Source organism: Polypterus senegalus, chromosome 8 (assembly GCF_016835505.1).
Source record: "Polypterus senegalus isolate Bchr_013 chromosome 8, ASM1683550v1, whole genome shotgun sequence".
Classification (NCBI taxonomy): Eukaryota; Metazoa; Chordata; class Cladistia; order Polypteriformes; family Polypteridae; genus Polypterus; species Polypterus senegalus.
The window spans coordinates 177,745,845-177,764,732 of record NC_053161.1 but is presented as its reverse complement, the minus strand read 5'-3'; the positions used below and the strand labels follow the sequence as shown (position 1 = coordinate 177,764,732).

General features: G+C 40.4%; 1 protein-coding gene across 3 annotated transcripts in view; it reads right to left on the bottom strand.

Moving 5' to 3' along the window:
* The window catches only part of LOC120533413 (gastrula zinc finger protein XlCGF26.1-like), a 38,645-nt gene that overhangs the window by 10,112 nt on the left and 9,645 nt on the right, over positions 1-18,888 (bottom strand). Inside the window, exons 2-4 of one of the 3 annotated variants that reach the window (XM_039760279.1) lie at positions 16,704-17,162; positions 9,469-11,425; positions 2,183-2,278 (exon numbers count right to left, since the gene is read on the bottom strand). In XM_039760279.1, coding sequence (XP_039616213.1) covers positions 10,332-11,425; positions 16,704-17,130 — 1,521 coding nt within the window. In that variant the 5' untranslated portion in view covers positions 17,131-17,162 and the 3' untranslated portion in view covers positions 2,183-2,278; positions 9,469-10,331. Of the gene's footprint in view, positions 1-2,182; positions 2,279-8,457; positions 11,426-16,703; positions 17,163-18,888 lie in introns of those variants that run through there. The other 2 variants (XM_039760280.1, XM_039760278.1) reach the window with 2 other exon arrangements.

Genomic DNA, 18,888 nt, shown 5'->3' with positions numbered 1-18,888 from the left:
CTCATTGTTGCCACCCCCTCTAGTGCACCAAAACAGCTGAAACTGATGAACAAGCCCCTCCGCTACTTCACTGAGCAGATCAACAGCCCAGAAGTGTCATTGACTTGATACTGTGCTCTCATTTTTTTTGAGCAATTTATATAAGTTCACTTTGATATACGAGTGCTTTAGACTGTGAGCACATTTCCGGAACAAATTATGCTCGCAAACCGAGGTTCCACTGTATTCCATTGTCGCCCCTTCTGTCTGCAGATCAGCGTCTGTTCTTTGTTTGCTGATGTCTGTCAAATATTCTGCGCTCTTCATGTCTGTTCTCAACACACCAGCAGCTCTAGTCAGTTTCTTGCCTGTGGATCTCGTAGTCAAGTTTGTTTTTTTTTTAGCTGTATTATGATTACAGAATATTACAAATCACATACAGTAGAGTCTCGCTTATCCAACATTCCCTATTATTCGACATCCCACCGCAAAAAAAAGCGAAAAAAGACATCAATCGGCAATGAGAACTGCAAGTTGCGAGCATGAGTGTAGTCTATTTTTTTTTTGCTCCCAACTCTACTGCAGCTAATTACAGTGGAACCTCGGTTTGCGAGCATAATTTGTTCTGGAAATGTGCTCGCAATCCAAAGCACTCGTATATCAAAGCGAATTTCCCCATAAGAAATAATGGAAACTCCGATGATTTGTTCCACAACCCAAAACTATTCATATAAAAATGAGTAATACAAAATATAAAGTAAAATACATAATACAAATTAACCTACACTTTATCTTTATAAAGAATCATGGCTGGTGTGAGTGAGTTTCTAAACTCTTGTGGGATTTCACCCAACGGGTCGACATGCGGAAGAGCGTCCCAAAGCAATCGCAGTCTCCCAGTGCTTTAGCAATTCGGCGTATAAGCGTATCCAAAAATAATCGCGGACATGCAGACGGAGAATAGGAGATGATTGCCCTCAACAGAAGAGAAGAGAGAGAGAGAAAGAGACGAGGAGAGAGAGAGAGAGAGAGAGAGAAAGAAAGAAAGAGACGTGGGCACGTGAGTGAAAGAGATAAGGAGAGAGAGAGCGAGCGAGAGAGATAAGGAGGGCGAGAGAGAGAGAGAGAGAGAGAGAGAGAGAGAGAGAGAGAGAGAGAGAGAGAGAGAAGAACCATCAGCTCAGTTGTGATCACTTGACGCTCAGCAGACAAAGTGTATCCATACCGCTCGTATTGCAAGACCTCGCTCGTTTATCAAGTCAAAATTTATTAAAAAGTTTTGCTCGTCTTGCAAAACACTCATAAACCAAGTTACTCATAAACTGAGCTTCCACTGTATTAGAAATACTTAAATAAATAAATGTTGATAAATAGTAATGAAAGTAATAAACACATTTTAGGGTTGTGTATTATAGAAGTAAAGATTTAACTCTGACAGTTTCTTCAACGTTTAAAATTGTAATACGTTTACAGCCCGTCTTTAAGGTGACCTGTTAAATTTAGGCGACTATTTTATTTGGACATTCGAGTAAACAACAACAGTCAAACATTTGTTTTAATCTGACTGACTTAATCAAGTAGAGCCCACACTTAAATCGACGTTAATCTATTAAAATTAGGCGGACACAAAATTGTATTCATATGTTCATTGAAATTTTCTTCAGATGTTGTTTAGTAACAATACATATCTAATATCCAAACTTTTATTATCATTATTTTTTCAAAACTGCTAATCATAAATGACGGTGGTAAAAATGCACTGCAGTCTTAATAATGCATTTGACAGAGTGTTATAGTGTAAGATGTTGGCACTAGTAGACTATCGTCGCAGAGGTATTTTACGAATATACACTCCGTCTCTTACAGTCACTTTATCTTGACCGTCCACCTTTAGAAATCACTCCCACCATTCTTTTTACGTATCCATAAGGCAATTGGCTAAAGTGGAACGTGAATGACAAATAACACAGAGGGGTGATTTGCTGAATAAAAAGGTGATTGACTGTAACATTTAAATTTGCGATTGGCTGATAAGTGCCTGATGTACACAAATTTAAATTATGATTGGCTGCAGTAATATCTACTTGCCCGCACCCCTGATGAAGTCACTTCCAGTTCCCACCCTGATGATGACATAATTTCCCTGACTGGCCTTTAAAGCCACCATCTTGTCCCAATCACTTCAGTTCTGTTTTGGACTCACCTCTGTTCAATTTCAATCTCAACTTTGTAGCCCTTGAACAAAATACGGGTGGCTGCCCCAAACCTTCATGATGTCTAAGACTCATTCTTCTGACACCTGGTAGAGAGAGGATAATGTGACTGCGTTTACCCAAAATTACCGAAGTTCGGCAGCTCCAGTTTGTAAATGGGATTCAGACAAAGCCTGATGTGTTGAAATGATTCCACAGACAATATATCTTCATTTTTAAAAGCTTTAGTTACAATTCAAAGTAAAACAGTTCACTCAAAAAAAAGAAAAAGAGAAAATAAAATTGAAATAGCAAAAAATAAGAAAAGTTCTTGTTTAAGAGAAGTTCTGTTCAAAGCTTATAAATCTTTACATTTCTAATTGTTACAAACCACTTCTAAACGTTTCTGAACCATTTCTATACGGTGAGAAAACTGAATGCCGATGTGTTATACTATTTGAAACTGGAAAAAATCAAATACTCAGAGGATCTGTACAGATTTTGTTCAAAACATGGCAGGATCTAATTAATAAGATTTTAGAATAAGCTCTCAAAGCACTGAAGAAGCAATTATTTCTGCATTTCTTTTTCTTCTCCATTTATCTCTGTTAGCGTATCAAACTCATCAGTTTACGTATGCTTACAAGCCTTAAGCTTTACCCCGTTGGCCATGCTCTCTCTCTCCTCTCGCTCGCTCGCTCTCTCTCAGGGTTGGGGGTCGACTTATTCTCAATCACATTTTTTGTAAAACTTGATTGATTTGTATGGAATGATTACAATAAAATTAATAAATAATAATAAATTAAAAAAAACTATGCTTGTCCCATTTCTATGTTTTAAATGGGGTCTTTCAGTCCCTGCTAGCACTGAGACCACCTATTCTAAGCACTGACTGACTTAATGAACACACTGTATCTTATTTATAGCAAGAAAGTTCTCTCTCATACTAACTTAGCCTACGACTAAGCAAACACTAATATAAAGTTAACTTAACCTTAAGTGTTACTTTCTAAGATTGGCTCTTACAGATATGTTTCGTTGTTTAATGAAGATCTTTGATTTCTACCACACTGCCTTGTACCCCGTCTTGTGTGCGGCCCACTGTCCTGTGCAGCCATTACCAGTCGCTCATCCCTTGGTTTTACTTGCCTCTTGTCAGTTAGCCATGCGCTAGTCAGAGCTTTTCTGAAACTGGAGGAAATCACCGCCTTTACATTTAACACAATGGTTAGGTTAGGTAGACTTTATTATCCCAGAGGGAAATTGGTTTGGAGCAGGAAAGTAGAAGAACAGACGACATTGTTACAGAGATAAAATAAATAAGAAAAGACACAACATTAGACAACCGATGTTATTCCACACACACACACACTGGAGATCAATACACAGAAGAACAATTACCGTATATACTCGAGTATAAGTCCTCCCGCAGATAAGTCAGGGCTTGATTTTACCGCACACTTTCTGGTATTTTATATTGTTGTTTGTGTAAGTCGAGTGTGTAAAACTCACGCTATTGGTCCAAGAGATTATGATATGCTAACACCCACCTGAGAGAGAGTAACGACGGAGCACACGGCCTTTATTTCTATGTATTGTCTACGTGACCACACAGTAATACCCGAGCCACTCCGAAGCGACATTTGCACTGTTTTGTGTTTTTCTATCTCACACCCTCATACACCTTTATCGTAAGAACATCCCTGATCTACGATGGAGTGTTTGATCAGAAGAAAAAATGAAGCTGGTTTTAAATTAACAGTCACTGAAGTGCAGAAAGAAATTGGTAACTGCGCTGCTGCAACAAAATGTGCTGTGTCTGAGAAACTGATGGGAGATTGGAGGAGGCAAGAAGACGGGGAAAAAAATAATAAGTGTCGTATTATTGAACGGGCGTACAAGTCGAGGTCTGATTTTATGACCGATTTTTCAGGTTTCCAACTTGTACACGAGTATATACGGTACTTTCAACAGTACACTAAACAGTAATACAGAATTTAACGTTTAGTACCATCCCAAGTAGCACCCACATTTAAAATGCTTGTAGCTCTAGAAATAAGAGTTCTTAAACCTGCTGCTCTTTCCCTTTGAAATCCTAAACCTGCAGCCTGATGTCAACTATTAAGCGAAGGGGATGGCGACTGTCTGACAGAATTGAGTTGGCTTTCTCTCTAACGCGTTTGTCGTACATCTCAGTGAGAACCAATCCTGTTACAGCTGATTTTTATAGTGGTTTATATTCGTACAGCAGAGGATGTCAAATCAACAGAAAGAAGCAAATATAACAATCGATTCAATAAATTACTTACAAAAAAGCGTCACTCTGGTTTGGTCCAATTTAAAACAGTTGAGCTTTCTAAGAAAGAAAAGTCGTAGCTGCCCCTCTCTTACTGATTTGCTCTGTTTTAAGATCAAGTTTGTACTCAATGGTTGTTCGCAGATCTTTGTGTTGCTCTACCATCTCCACCGTCTCGCCCCTTTAAGTAAAGCTGAGCCAGTGGATGGTGTGGAGCTCCTGACATCTACAACCACATCTTAGGTCTTAGAAATATTAAACTGTAAATAGGAGCGGCCACACCATTGTGCAAACTCACCGACAACAGGGGTCTTCAGAGTCCAGGGAGGGGAATCCAAGTGTGTCAGGGTGGGCTTCAAAGACCCAGAGTTTAAAACACACTTAAGATTGTGATATTTTGGGCATTTGTTTAATGTTACAATTTGATAATTTTGAAACTTACAGTTGCTCATCAAAAAGTGAAGTTGTTGTATTAGCCAGTCCTTCAAAGAATTTATTTTTGCTATTTGAACTTCATAGAAATTTTAAATTTTTGCATGAAGCCTGTGCATGTGGCCAAGGAAAGGTTGCAGCAGTAGAGTAATTGAAAGAAAAAATAAATAAATAAAACTTAGAATATGTAAAATAGACAAAGAAAAATGTGTCTTTTTCACTTTTTAATCCATATCCTACTGTTTTTCCTGCCATATAACTTTAAGAAGGTGAAGCAAACAAGTGTGAATGCTGTAAACTTAAGAAAACTGAGATATTTAATTAGGGTGTTGTACTGTGTTAGCCGTTATGAATGTAGTGAGAAGTCAAGCAAACAGGACACCTTTTACTAGCTAACTGAACAAATTACGATATGCAAGCTTTCGAAGGGAACTCGGGCTCCTTATTCAGACATCTTGCCTCAAAAGGAGGACCCTGTGAGCTGATCACCCTCTAGGAATCACATAACATGGCCGTAGTGCCGTAACTGACGCTCCCTCACACTGCAGGTCATGTGCCTCATTCAGGACTCTGTGAGCAACACCAAGTCACACCAGCAGGACCCCAGGATTCTCTGAAGAGACACAGGAGTCCAGTCTTCATCTCAGGTCACTGCTAGCGTCCATGTCTCACAAACAGGGAGCACCAGAACTCTAAAGACTTGGACCTTCATCCTTTACAGAGATATCAGGAGCGCCACACACCCCTTACCAGCGACCTCATGACCCTCCATGATCTCCCACTCCGTCTACTGACTTCATAGGACATGAATGTCACTGCTGAGGTACGTCACTGATTCTCACTCTTCAGATTCACGTTTAAAGGCAGTCACCCCCACTATAAACTGACAATCGTGTGTTTCTTTAGATTTGTCAACACAGCCATGAACTGAAAGCTGTTGGTTCGTCAAATCATGCAAAAAGAACAAACCTGAACACAAATTCATTACACAATCCCAGTCATTTCCTGAATTTCTGCAGTACTGGCATGTAAAAATATACTTCATTTTTTAGTCTTTAATTTACCAAGGTTAAGTTGAGTTTCTTATAAAGTGTAGTTTAAAGAAAGGACACCACATGTCCCATGTCCTTGTCACTTAAAAAGCTGAACATTCCAGTGAAGGGCAATGTCAAGAGGAAGGTGACATCCCATGCATACAGTCAGTCCCCTCAACAAGTATGGGAACAGCGAGGCCGGTGAATTTGTTGTTTTGTTGCTTCACATGAAGACATTGGAGTGTGAGATCAAAAGATGAAGATGAGAAGAGAGAGCAGAGTTTCAGCTTTTATTCTCCCTGGTATTTACATCTCCATATGTTAAACCACAAAGAAGAGAGCACCTTATGTGTCAAACCACCCAGTTTTATACCATGACAAGTGACAGGTGTTTCTTGTTAACTCAAGTGTGTCACTTAAAATGGATTATTTAATCGTGAAGGTAGCCCTGGATATCGACTCTCAGATTACGCTTTGGCTTTCACCTGTGAAGACGGCATTTATAGGTAAGGAGGATACGCCAGCATGAAGACCTGAGAGCTGTCAAGAGTGTTATTCTGAAGCTTAGTAAATGGGGGTAAATGCATTAAAGGTCAAAAGCATTGGGCCACTACCACAACGTGGAATGTCCTGAAAAAGGAGGAGACCACTGGTGGACTGAGCATCAGACAATGAAGTAGGCATCCAAGGAAAACAACACCACCAGATGACAGACAAATGGTGAGAGTAGTCAAGACTCCAAAATAACATCATGAAGAACCTCCAAAGAGCAGGGGTGGAAATGTCACAATCCACTGGTTGAAGAAGACGTAGAGAACAATAATATGGAGGCCAGACCGCAAGATGCAAACCACTCATCAGCAGTAAAAATCCGACACCCTGATTGAAATTTAAAAAAAAAAAAAAAAGTACAGAGATGAGCCACAAAATTTAATGGGCCACTGGGACAAAGATGAACGTCTACCGAAAGTATGGAGAAAGAAGGGATCTTCTTGTGATCTTAAACTTATAAGGTCATCTGTCAAGCACGGTGGAGGTTGTCTCATGGCTTACATGGCTGCTTTTGGAACAGGCTCAATCATTTGTATTGATGATGGAACTCGGGGGTCTCCAAACTCCAGACCTGGAGGACCACCGTGGCTGCAGGTTTTCAATTTAACCCTCTTATTAATTAATTAATTACCCATTTTTGCTAGAAAAAAAAAAAAAAATGTGTCGTATTATTGAACGGGCGTACAAGTCGAGGTCTGATTTTATGACCGATTTTTCAGGTTTCCAACTTGTACACGATTATATACGGTACTTTCAACAGTACACTAAACAGTAATACAGTAATACAGAATTTAACGTTTAGTACCATCCCAGGTAGCACCCACATTTAAAATGCTTGTAGCTCTAGAAATAAGAGTTCTTAAACCTGCTGCTCCTTTGAAATCCTAAACCTGCAGCCTGATGTCAACTATCAAGCGAAGGGGATGGCGACTGTCTGACAGAATTGTGTTGTCTTTCTCTCTAACGTGTCTGTCGTACATCTCAGTGAGAACCAATCCTGTTACAGCTGATTTTTATAGTGGTTTATATTCGTACAGCAGAGGATGTCAAATCAACAGATAAAAGCAAATATAACAATCGATTCAATAAATTACATGCAAAAAAGCGTCACTCTGGTTTGGTCCAATTTAAAACAGTTGAGCTTTCTAAGAAAGAAAAGTCGTAGCTGCCCCTCTCTTACTGATTTGTGCTGTTTTAAGATCAAGTTTGTACTCAATGGTTGTTCGCAGATCTTTGTATTGCTCTACCATCTCCACCGTCTCTCCCCTTTAAGTAAAGCTGAGCCAGTGGATGGTGTGGAGGTCCTGACATCTACAACCACATCTTAGGTCTTTGAAATATTAAACTGTAAATAGGAGCGGCCACACCATTGTGCAAACTCACCGACAACAGGGGTCTTCAGAGTCCAGGGAGGGGAATCCAAGTGTGTCAGGGTGGGCTTCAAAGACCCAGAGTTTAAAACACACTTAGATTGTAGTATTTTGGGCATTTGTTTAATTTAATTCTACTTATTAATTAATTAATTAATTAGTGACCCATTTTTGCTGCTAATTAATTTCTTTTGAATACATTTTAATTGACTTGATCTTCAAGACTCCACCCCTTCATTGTTTCTTTTTCCATAATTAGCTGACAAACAATAATGTGATACAAAATGAGCCAAAACACAGACCTAGTTTGCTGCTTATTGTACAATATCTGAAACTAAAGAGAGATGAAGGTCTTAGGAATGGTGATCTGCTGAGGTCCCTACAACATTTGAACAGTGCTCTTAGAAAAGAGAAAATCAACAATTTCAGAAATGTCTGCTATTGCACAATGAGAGCAACAACAAGCCATGGAATTACAGAACAGGTTTAATAAACAACAAAAACTGACACCTAATGAAGCAACTGGCTGGAGTTTGAGGCCCTGACTCAGTTGGTCTTCTGCTGGCTCACTCACTTCACATTTCAATTCTTTTTGGGTGCCATTTAAGGAAAGAAATGAAACTCCTCAGAGGAACAATAAAGAAATTCAGGGGCGCAAATCTTAAACAAACAAGTCAATTGAAATGATTTCAAAAGAAATTAACAAGTGGCAAAACAGGTCACTAATTAAGAAAAGGGGTTAGAATGAAAACCTGCAGCCATGGTGGTCTTCTCGGACCAGAGTTGGAAACCCCTGATGTAACTCATGATAGTCATAGCAGAAAGAACTCGGCAGCCTACAGAAACACATCATCTGTCGATTTACAGAGAACTACACCCAAACTAATCTGGAGGAACTTTATTATGCAGTTAGACACATTGCCACCGCAACAAAGGACTTCATCAAGGGGGAAAAATGGAAGGTTTTGGGCTGGCCAAGTCAATCAGCAGATCTTAACACAACTGAACAAGCCATTTCACCTCCTGAATAGAAGAGTGAAGGAAGAAACCCCTCAAAAGAGACAACAACTAAAAATTACTGTGGTAAAAACCTGGAAAGGCATCACCAGTGAAGAAACAAGAAATATGGTGCAGTCTGTGGAGTTGTAAACTCGATGCTGTTATTCCAAGCAAGAGATATGCAACCAAATATGAAGTACTTCTGACCTTCATTTAGTTGAAAACATTCTGTTCCAATACTTGTGCTCACTTGAAAAACTGGATGGTTTGATACAAAAGGTGCTCAGTTCTATGTGGTTTAACATATCGAGATGGAAATACCTGGGAATGAAAGCTGACACTCATGTCTCTTCTCGTCGTCGTCATTTGATGTCGCACAGCAAAGACAAATGCATTACTGGCCTTGGTTTTCCAATACTGGTGGAGAGGACTGTATGACCTTAACACAATGTAAACATTAAAAAATAAATATCTAAGTAACAAACTTGACATTATTAAAATATAATGATTAAAAAATGCTTCCTATTCTTGCAAGATGTAAGAAAGAGTGCTTACCAAATAAACATGGGGGAAAAAAGGAGCATTAAAAATAAGATTTAGTGGGAATTACTAACTCTGTGTGAAATCGAAGCAATTCCACACTGAATTTCAGGTCCTATTTCTGGCCAAACATGGGGCTGGAGCAGGACATCTGACATTTTCTGTTATATTTGTGGTCTTTCCAAGTACTCTTCTTCTTCTGCTGCTCGGTCCTTTTCTATTCTTGTTTCCGATATCCAGCCAAATTGGGGGAGTCTCTGTCAAGCCTTTGTTTCTTCTGAATGTTTGGTCAAGCCTTAAAACTGATGTTGGTTTGGGTTGGTTTGATTTATGTTAAAGTACCTTCTGAATGTGCAGGTATATTGAGTAGAGAAGGAATGTCTGAAGTCCAATGATTGTAGCCCTGCATAAGTCATCCATTTCGATGAGTCCCATGTCTCCTTCAGATCTAGAAATGTACATTCTAGGGATGCCTCGATTCTTGTATATTGACTGGTATGCATGCAGAAGTTCTCATGTTTTTACGTTGTCAGTCAGGGAGGCCAAAGCCGTAAGATAGGATGGGAATGGCAAGCTGGTTCACTCACCAGGATTTTACAGCATGCAACAAGGCGAGTTCTGAGAATCACCTGTGTTCAACAGATGTGCGAGGTGCGACAACTTAGTTCCCGGAATTCACCTTTAAAAAATATACACATGTGGAACTGTAAACTAGTAGCTACTGTTGCCTTTAAAGTACTCTCTTTGTGCATCTATACACTGACAAACAACATTTCCATTTTTTGAAGCAGGCTTGGAACTCATTTTTCAGAATACCGTTGGGCAGCTGTCTCACATTCTGTCAGATATCAGATATAGTAGAATATCTTTGTCCTTTTCAGCACCCTCAAACACATTTGACGTTTTCATAGTATCTTCACCATAAGCCACTATTTCTCTAAAGGTGAACTCTGGTGTGTCTCTTAAGGTTAGACATATGCAAAAACTGTTTGCCACACAGAGAACAGCAATACAGACTCTCCCCTGTGTGTACTGTTAAATGTAGCCGCAGGCTATTCCTGTCAAAAAATTCTTTGCCACATTCATAACAGCAGAACGGTTTTTCTCCTGTGTGAACTTTTGCATGGCTCTGAAGATTCATTCTGTCAAAGAACTGCTTGCCACAATCAGAGCAGAAAAGTGGCTTCTCTCCAGTGTGGATTCTACTGTGTCTCTGAAGTGTACTCTTGAGACCAAATTGTTTGCCACACACATTACAACAATACGGCTTCTCTCCCGTGTGAATTATTCTGTGTCTATGAAGACTGCTGATTACTGTGAATTGTTTTCCACATTCTGGACAACTATATGGTTTCTCTCCAGTGTGAGTTTTTATGTGTGTATGAAAATTGCTGATTTTTGTGAATTGTTTTCCACATTCTGAACAACAATACAGCTTCTTTCTTGTGTGAACTGTTAAATGTTTCTTCAGACTATTCCCATAAAAATATTCTTTGCCACATTCAGAACAGCAAAACGGTTTTTCTCCTGTGTGAACTTTTGCATGGCTCTGAAGAATCATTCTGTCAAAGAACTGCTTGCCACAATCAGAGCAGAAAAGCGGCTTCTCTCCAGTGTGGATTCTACTGTGTCTCTGAAGTGTACTCTTAGCACCAAATTGTCTGCCACACTCATTACAACAATAGGGCTTCTCTCCTGTGTGAATTCTTCTGTGTCTAAGAAGAATGCTGATTACTGTGAATTGTTTGCCACATTCATTACAAGAATAGGGCTTCTCTCCCCTGTGAATTTTTTTGTGTGTATCGAGAGTGGCGATTTCTGCAAATTGTTTTCCACATTCAGAACAACAATATGGCTTCTCTCCAGTATGAATATTTATGTGTCTTTGAAGATTGCGGATTTCTGCAAATTGTTTTCCACATTCTGAACAACAATACAGCTTCTCTCCTGTGTGAACTCTTAAATGTTTCTTCAGACTATTCCCATCAAAAAATTCTTTGCCACATTCAGAACAGCAGTGAGGTTCGTCTCCTGAAAGAAATTTCAAATTAAAAAGAAAAGTTAATTTTCAATTTGCATTCCTACTATTAACATTAAGTTACAACTTAAGTCTTATGATTGCTTATGCTTTTGCAAGGTTATTCCGAATCCCACCAAATATTTCAGTTAAGCACATAAAAAGACATTCAACTACTCGCCACATGAGGACAATTACTGGAGCCATGAATGTGGAATAGTAAATTAAGCAGATCACGTGTAATAAACCCACCTGACAAGAGTTTTACTCTGATATTGGATATCAAAATGGCTTATTTAATCACCACAGAAACACAGAGAAATGAACAAAGTGACTTTTAATGAACAAACCTACAAGAACTGCTGTGGTCTGTGAGAAAATTAGAAGACAAGAAAACACAGAATCAGTGCAGTTATCTGGGTCTGCTATAAAGGGAAGTGGCAGGTGAAATCAGCTTTTTGACACACTGGAATCAATAATAATTTCCAATACAACATTAATAGAAGAGTACTGCCATGATTTATTTATGGTACTCAAACTAACGTGCTGTGTTTTTGTGATTTCCTCAAATGTGTGTGTAAACGTATGTAAAGGATGTCTGTTTAATGACTTCTCTGATAGCATTTTCAGGTGGAAGAACAGCAAACAGGCACTTAATGAAGAGCCCTACTGGAAAAATACACTGAATTAAAAAGGGAAAATTAACAAAGCTTGTTAACTCTGCCTCTGTAATCCAAAGTTTCTGTAGGTTTTCATTACTCCAAGACATGTAGCTTCAAATACGTTGGTGCACTTGAGACGCATCAAAAAATTCTCCTACTAACATTAAATGGCAGGTCTCTTATCTTGACAGTTTCACTTAACCTTGGCATCCTCTATCGACTTGTTGGGTTGCAGTCATGACAGGCACTAACTGGCCAGAACTCCTTGAAGTGACCTCCATTACCGAGGTCTTGAGAGCAGTCCATTCACAACTGATGCCTGCCATGATAAAGGAAAAGCCACTCTGGAGTCTAAAATTACAACAAGACCAGCAGAAATATGACCAGCTTATATATAGAAGCAGTCACATTGCCTGGTACACACTTGATGTTTATACTGCACTTGCTAATGACATCTTCTTGGAGCGTTGACAAGCGTGGATCCTCTCACTTCACTTAGGCAGATGGCCTTCATTTGCATTGACCGACACACCTCTTCCTGTATCTGATCGCTGGTCAGCGGCAAGACAAAAAGGGGAGGCAGAACATCAGAGCGATGAGCTTGGTTGTCTGTCCATTTTAACATGACCGTCTAGTTAAACAAGGCATACACAATTATATGCATTAACAAAAGTATATGACAGATTTAAAGACACTGTGACTTTAAAATGCAAATTTAATAGAGAACACTCAAATCAATATTTTGATTTGATTCACTATTAATCCCTGATTAGAAATTGTCTTTTCACATGACCTTTGGGGGTCAGAGGAGTGCAGCTCTGGAGCAGATTTTCAGATTACAATTCTTCTTCAAGGGACCAGTGGAGTATTAGTAACTGAAGCATTTCAATTTTTAGGATTCATCCATTAAACACAAGGGATGTTTCAGTCCAAAGCTTTGCTCACTTTATGCCCGCCACACTCACAGACAGCAAATCACTCATATTGTTAATGAAAAACCTACAAAATCAAGGTGTACACAAAACGGAGATGAGACTTTTACAAGCAGAAGATCTGACAAAGGTCAGAAAACTAGGAGGTCCAAACACACACGTAATAAATCAAAATAAAACGTCAAAAAAATGATGGAGCAAAAGATCTGAACTGAAGTAAGAAGAATCAGCAGTCCTAACCAAAGAGTTGCCACTAAAGATCTTTCCAGAAATATCCCAAGGCTGCATGCTGGACATCTTCTATAGAGTGCAATGAAGCAGCAGATCATGTGACATGACAGCCAAAAAGGTGGCGATTACGGCTGAAGGAGCAAAAAAATGTTGGCAACAAAACAAATACGGAGAAAACAAGACTTTAGCCAAACAAAACACAAGGTCACAACACATTTGACCCAGGAAGTTACAGACTCCGACATCTCAGGAATTCACTGGGATTTGTTTATTCTCACATGAAACTCAAATTCCAGATGAAAAGGGGGCAGATTCTAAAACAGTAATAGGACATCCAAGACAGAATTCTATTGTTTAATCTTTGTGAGCAGCAAAAATCAAGATCATGGTTTGTTCCCTTTACTCAGGTCGGCCATATTTATTCTATTAAACTCACTTTGCACAGGAGCCGGCACTATGCTACTGCATTATCACCAAGTCAATGAGAACCTTATTTTCCATCAGACAGCTTCAGAGACACTAAAGTCCACTGATCCCTTTGTAGACAAAAGAACTGTTTGAACGGGTTTCTTGTACGCACACAGCTCAGACTTTACAGAACTGTTTAATAATAGTTTGCCAAAAAATGCAGGGGATGCTGTTAGCATATGAGTGCATGACTTGAAATACTGCTCAAAAAAATGAAAGAAACACATTTTAAATCAGAGAATACCATCAAGTCAATGAAACTTGTGGGCTATTGATCTGGTCAGTTAAGTAGCAGAGGGGCTTGTCCATCAGTTTCAGCTGCTTTGGTGCACTAGAGGGGCGACAACAATGAGATGACCCCCAAAATAGGAATGAGTGGTTTAACAGGTGGAGGGAGGCCACGGACATTTTTTCCTCCTCATCTGTTTTGTCACTCGTTTTGCATTGGAACAGTCTCAAGGGCATGGAGGAGATTCCAGGAGACAGATAGGCAGTTACTCTTGGAGAGCTGGACAGTTGCCCCTCGTAGAAGGGCCTTAACCCATCAGCAGGACCCACCGGTATTTGTTTCATTCGGCAAGGAGGAACAGGATGAGCACTGCCAGAGCCTACAAAATGACCTCCAGCAGAAAGGCCACAGGTGTGAATGTCTCTGACCAAACATTCAGAAACAGACTTCATGAGAGTGGCCGGAGGGCCCGACATCCTCTAGTGAGCACCGTGGAGATCGATTGGCATTTGCCATATAATGCCAGAATTTGCAGGTCCGCCACTGGACCACAGGGCACCTGTGCTTTTCACAGATGAGAGCATGTTCACCCTGTGCACATGTGACAGACGTGAAAGAGTCTGGAGAAGTCGTGGAGAACGTTATGCTGCCTGTAACATCATTCAGCATGACCGGTTTGGTGGTGGGTCAGTGATGGTATATCGGGGGAGGCATATCCATGGAAGGGGGCCCAGACCCCTACAGGCTAGACAACGGCACCTTATGTGCCATTAGGTGTCGGGAGGAAATCCTTGGACCCATTGTCAGACCCCTATGCTGGTGAAGTGGCTCCTGGGTTCCTCCTGGTGAATGACAATGCCAGCCTCATGTAGCAAAAGGATGAAGGAATTGATACCATTGACTGGCCCACACGCTCACTTTCCTGACCTCAATCCAATAGAACATCTCTAGGTGGGATATTATGTTTCGGTCCATCCAACACCTCAGGCTGTCCAGGAGCTCAGTGATGCCCTGGTCTAGATCTGATAGGAGATCCCCCAGGACACCAACTGTCATTTAATTAGGAGCATGCAACCAAAAAATGCTATCAGGCATTCACCGGTAAGGCATTCAAACTACTGAGTATGAATTGGAGTTGCAGCAATGATATTTGGGCCAAATGGACTCTGATGCTGCAGGCATCATTTTTTCCCTTTGATTTTCGGGGTGCCTTTGAATTCAGCCCTCTGTAGGTTCATCATTTTCATTTCCATCAAATGATGTGGCATCCTTTCGTTCCTAACACATGACCCAGTCCATATCAGTACAGATATCCAACAGGATTTTTTCACCATTGAGATCTGATGTGTTTTCAAAGTGTTCCCTTAACACTAGAATCACCAGAGCCTACAAAAAAAACTCGTAGATCCGGCCCACCTTAAATCGCGAAAACCTTCCCAATGTTTGTACAAAATGTACCCTTAACAAGTTTCCAACTGTGTCCCCGTGTTCTTGATGAACTCATTTTAAAATACAAGTCTTGATCCACTGCACTAATTCCCTTCAGAATTTTAAACACTTCACTCATGTTCACCTCTTAATCTTCTTTTGCTTAAACTGTAAAGGCTCAGCTCTTTTAATCTTAGCCTAGTCGCTCTTCTCTGGACCTTTTTTTGGGCTGTTTTTGTAGCTTGGAGACCAAAACTGCACACAGTACTCAAGATGAGGCCTCACCAGTGCATTATAAAGGTTGAGCATAACCTCCTTGGACTTGTACTCCACAGATCGTGTTATATAACCTAACATTCTTAATGGCTTCTTAACACTGTTGGGAAGTTGATAGCTTAGAGTCCAGAGTTAAAATGCAGACTAATTCCTCCTGATCTCAGCCCACCTCCTTCTCATTCTCCTGGCACACCTATTGCTCACGTAGCCGGTGGAGACTCAGCAGCCACGAGCTCCTTTCGGCTGACCTCCGTCTTGGCTGCCTCCAGGCATCATGGCCAGACCATCCAAGGTTGTCTCTCCTCTCTTCTTCCTTCGCACTCACCTCGGAAGCCTAAGGAGGGCACCTGCCTTGCTCGTCACACTCCACCTGAATATTCAGTGGGGTGAACTGGCGCCTAGAGTGCCACAGCTAATGCTCTTTCATGGGGCCCTAGCTCGCACTACTTCCTCTCTCCAGGTGACCAGATCGTCGTTCCTAAGCCTGCCTTTCATGTCTTTTAACCTCTTTTCTCCTTTTCTTTGATTCCCCCTTTTTTTGTGGTGACCCGTATATATACACTCCTGTATCCGTGGGCCTTAATCACACGCCGCAGGAACCCAATGAAGCAATTGAGAACGATCGCACGTGCAAAAAAAATAAATCATTTATTATGTTCAAACAGTAATCAGTACTTGAGTAGTCTTTTCACCAAATACTTTTTTACTCTTACTTGAGTAATTTTTTGGATGACTACTTTTTACTTCTACTTGAGTAATATTATTTTGAAGTAATGCTACTCATACTTGAGTACAATTTCCCGCTACTCTACCCACCTCTGATAAACAGCCAAAGGGGTCACAGTCTTTTTCCTGCAACTGTTCATTTTGTACACCAAGGATAGGCTCAGAGCACTGACACAAATTTACAACTATAGTACAAGAAGAGCAGCAATAATTAAGGCGAAGGCACCTTGAACACTCAACCTTTTAGCCTCATTTCTTAGATTCTCATAAAAAGCACAAGACCACTCCCTTTCAAGCCCACAACCCCCAATCCTCAAACCTACACATATTTTATACTTACTCTCTCCAGACTTACTTGTAGATGGTGGCTGATCTTCCAGAGTTCTAACAGATGATATCTCCTCGGTCCTCCTTGTGTCAGACTGTAATGATTCAGACTTCACATGGTTAGAAAGCCCTGAAGATGAGCAGTGTGTGCTCTGAGGAGATACCAACCCCATCGCTGCTCCATCTTGACACCTATAATGAAGGTCGTTTTCCTGGACACTCTCCACACTTTTATGTTTGTGTGTCTCAATGCTGATAAACTTCTCTTCAACTTCTTCTTTAATGTCCACCAACTCCAGTTTACAGTCCTCTTCCTTAATGTGGAGATTACCTTGTTTAGGGTGGGCAGGCTCCCATTCACAGTGCTCCTCCTTAATATTTGACATCTCTATCTTCATGATGTTCATGTCAGCCTCACACATCTTCTCTTTCACATCCATCTAGAGATTACAGTAAATGATAGCTTCTCTCTCTGTGGAAAGAATAGGATTGAATTCCATTAAAACTGCACTATTATTATATAAACACATCTTAATTTAAATTTTATAACACCCTCTCAGTTATGGTTTATGCCATGTCTGATAGCTGATAGCATGCAGTCAGTTACTCTTCATATCAAATTATCACAAACAAAACAAATGTTGGAGTGGAGTGAAGGTTCAACAGACTCGAACAAGACCATCACCCACAGTTGGTGGTCAGCAGTATTCACTACTTGGACTAGACATACAGTGTTCATGGTGTGCCAGCATTGTGTTATGAAGTCTGGTGATGAATGTTTAAGTAGGGTCACAGGATTGTGTTTATAAATAACTAAGAATGAGAGGTTAGGAGCAGACGCTGATACAGTGCATTGCCGCACCCAACACATGACAAACCAACTCAGAATCCCAGGACCTGAGTGCAGCCACGCAACGGGTGACATCTCAGCACCACACTAGCTCAGATGGAGTGGAACACTTGGAGGTTTTTTTAATGGTGGCTGGAGTGCCAATTCTGCCACTGACCCCCAGGTTTTCCCCAGTAGGTTGGATGGCCTACATACAGGGCTGGATGAAGATTAACGTCATACACAGGACGGAGCAACTGCAGGTTAAGGGCCTAACAAAGCAGAGTCACTTTTGGTGCTTACGGGACTCGAACCAGCAACCTTCTGATTACCAGTGCAGATCCCTACCTCAGAGCCAACACTCTGCCCAAAATACATAAATTAAAAAAAAAAAAAAAAAGACCAGAGTGCCAGAATAATATGTCTACCTACAGGAGAAGATGAGCAGGTGAAATATTAGGTTTGCTATCGTACACTTACACATGTAATTACTGATGCGTACCTTCTATTTTTGACATTAGGTTACACAAAGTTCTTTGTCGAGTACTTAAAACCAACCATAAACAAAGCCACCAATCACTCGGTTATCTGCTGGGCCAATCATATTTCATTGTAGTAACAGATTTTATAAAACCTTTTGAGCTCATTAAATGTTTTAAAGTGCTTTGTTCTTCTGAACTGTCAACGACCCTGCTACTGAAGAAAACAGCTGACTGACCCGACTTGGAGACATCCTTCAATGTACCGTCATGATGGAGATGGACTCAAATGTTTAAAAGTAGCGTAAAGACATTGACTGTATTTGCTTAATATATTCGTTTAACATTTTTGTGGAAACAAAGCACTGCTAACCTCGGTTATCCCAATACAAGCTGTTCCTGAAAGCATCAGATAGAGGAAGCCTGCATGCCATTGCCTTCAATGAGAAAAGATCAATGTGTTATCCGCAAAATCAAAAATTCCCTAACCAGTTCCCCTAAAATCAACTAACCTACTCCTAATCACCTACAGAGCAGTCCACAAAAGACTGCTGCATAGAATAAAACAGTAAAGACTTCATTAACACTTATTACTTATTACATTAACACAGTAAAGTCAGTAGTGTGTCTGTCGGTGTGTAGTACACAAGTAAACTTAGCGATAACGGGGAAGAAGAATCGGGTTTTCCTCCAACACAGCAATTAACACGTATTGTAATTTAACCACCTTAGCATTAGGCCTGAGCGCCACTCGGGCAACTGTAGAGATGCGTCTCATGTAAGCATTACACCTGAGGATTACTCGGGCTGTAAAAATGCCAATAGCGTTAGAGCAGAGCGTTGCTCAGTAAACAGTACAAGCGTGTCTTGTGTAAGCGACAGGCCCGAGT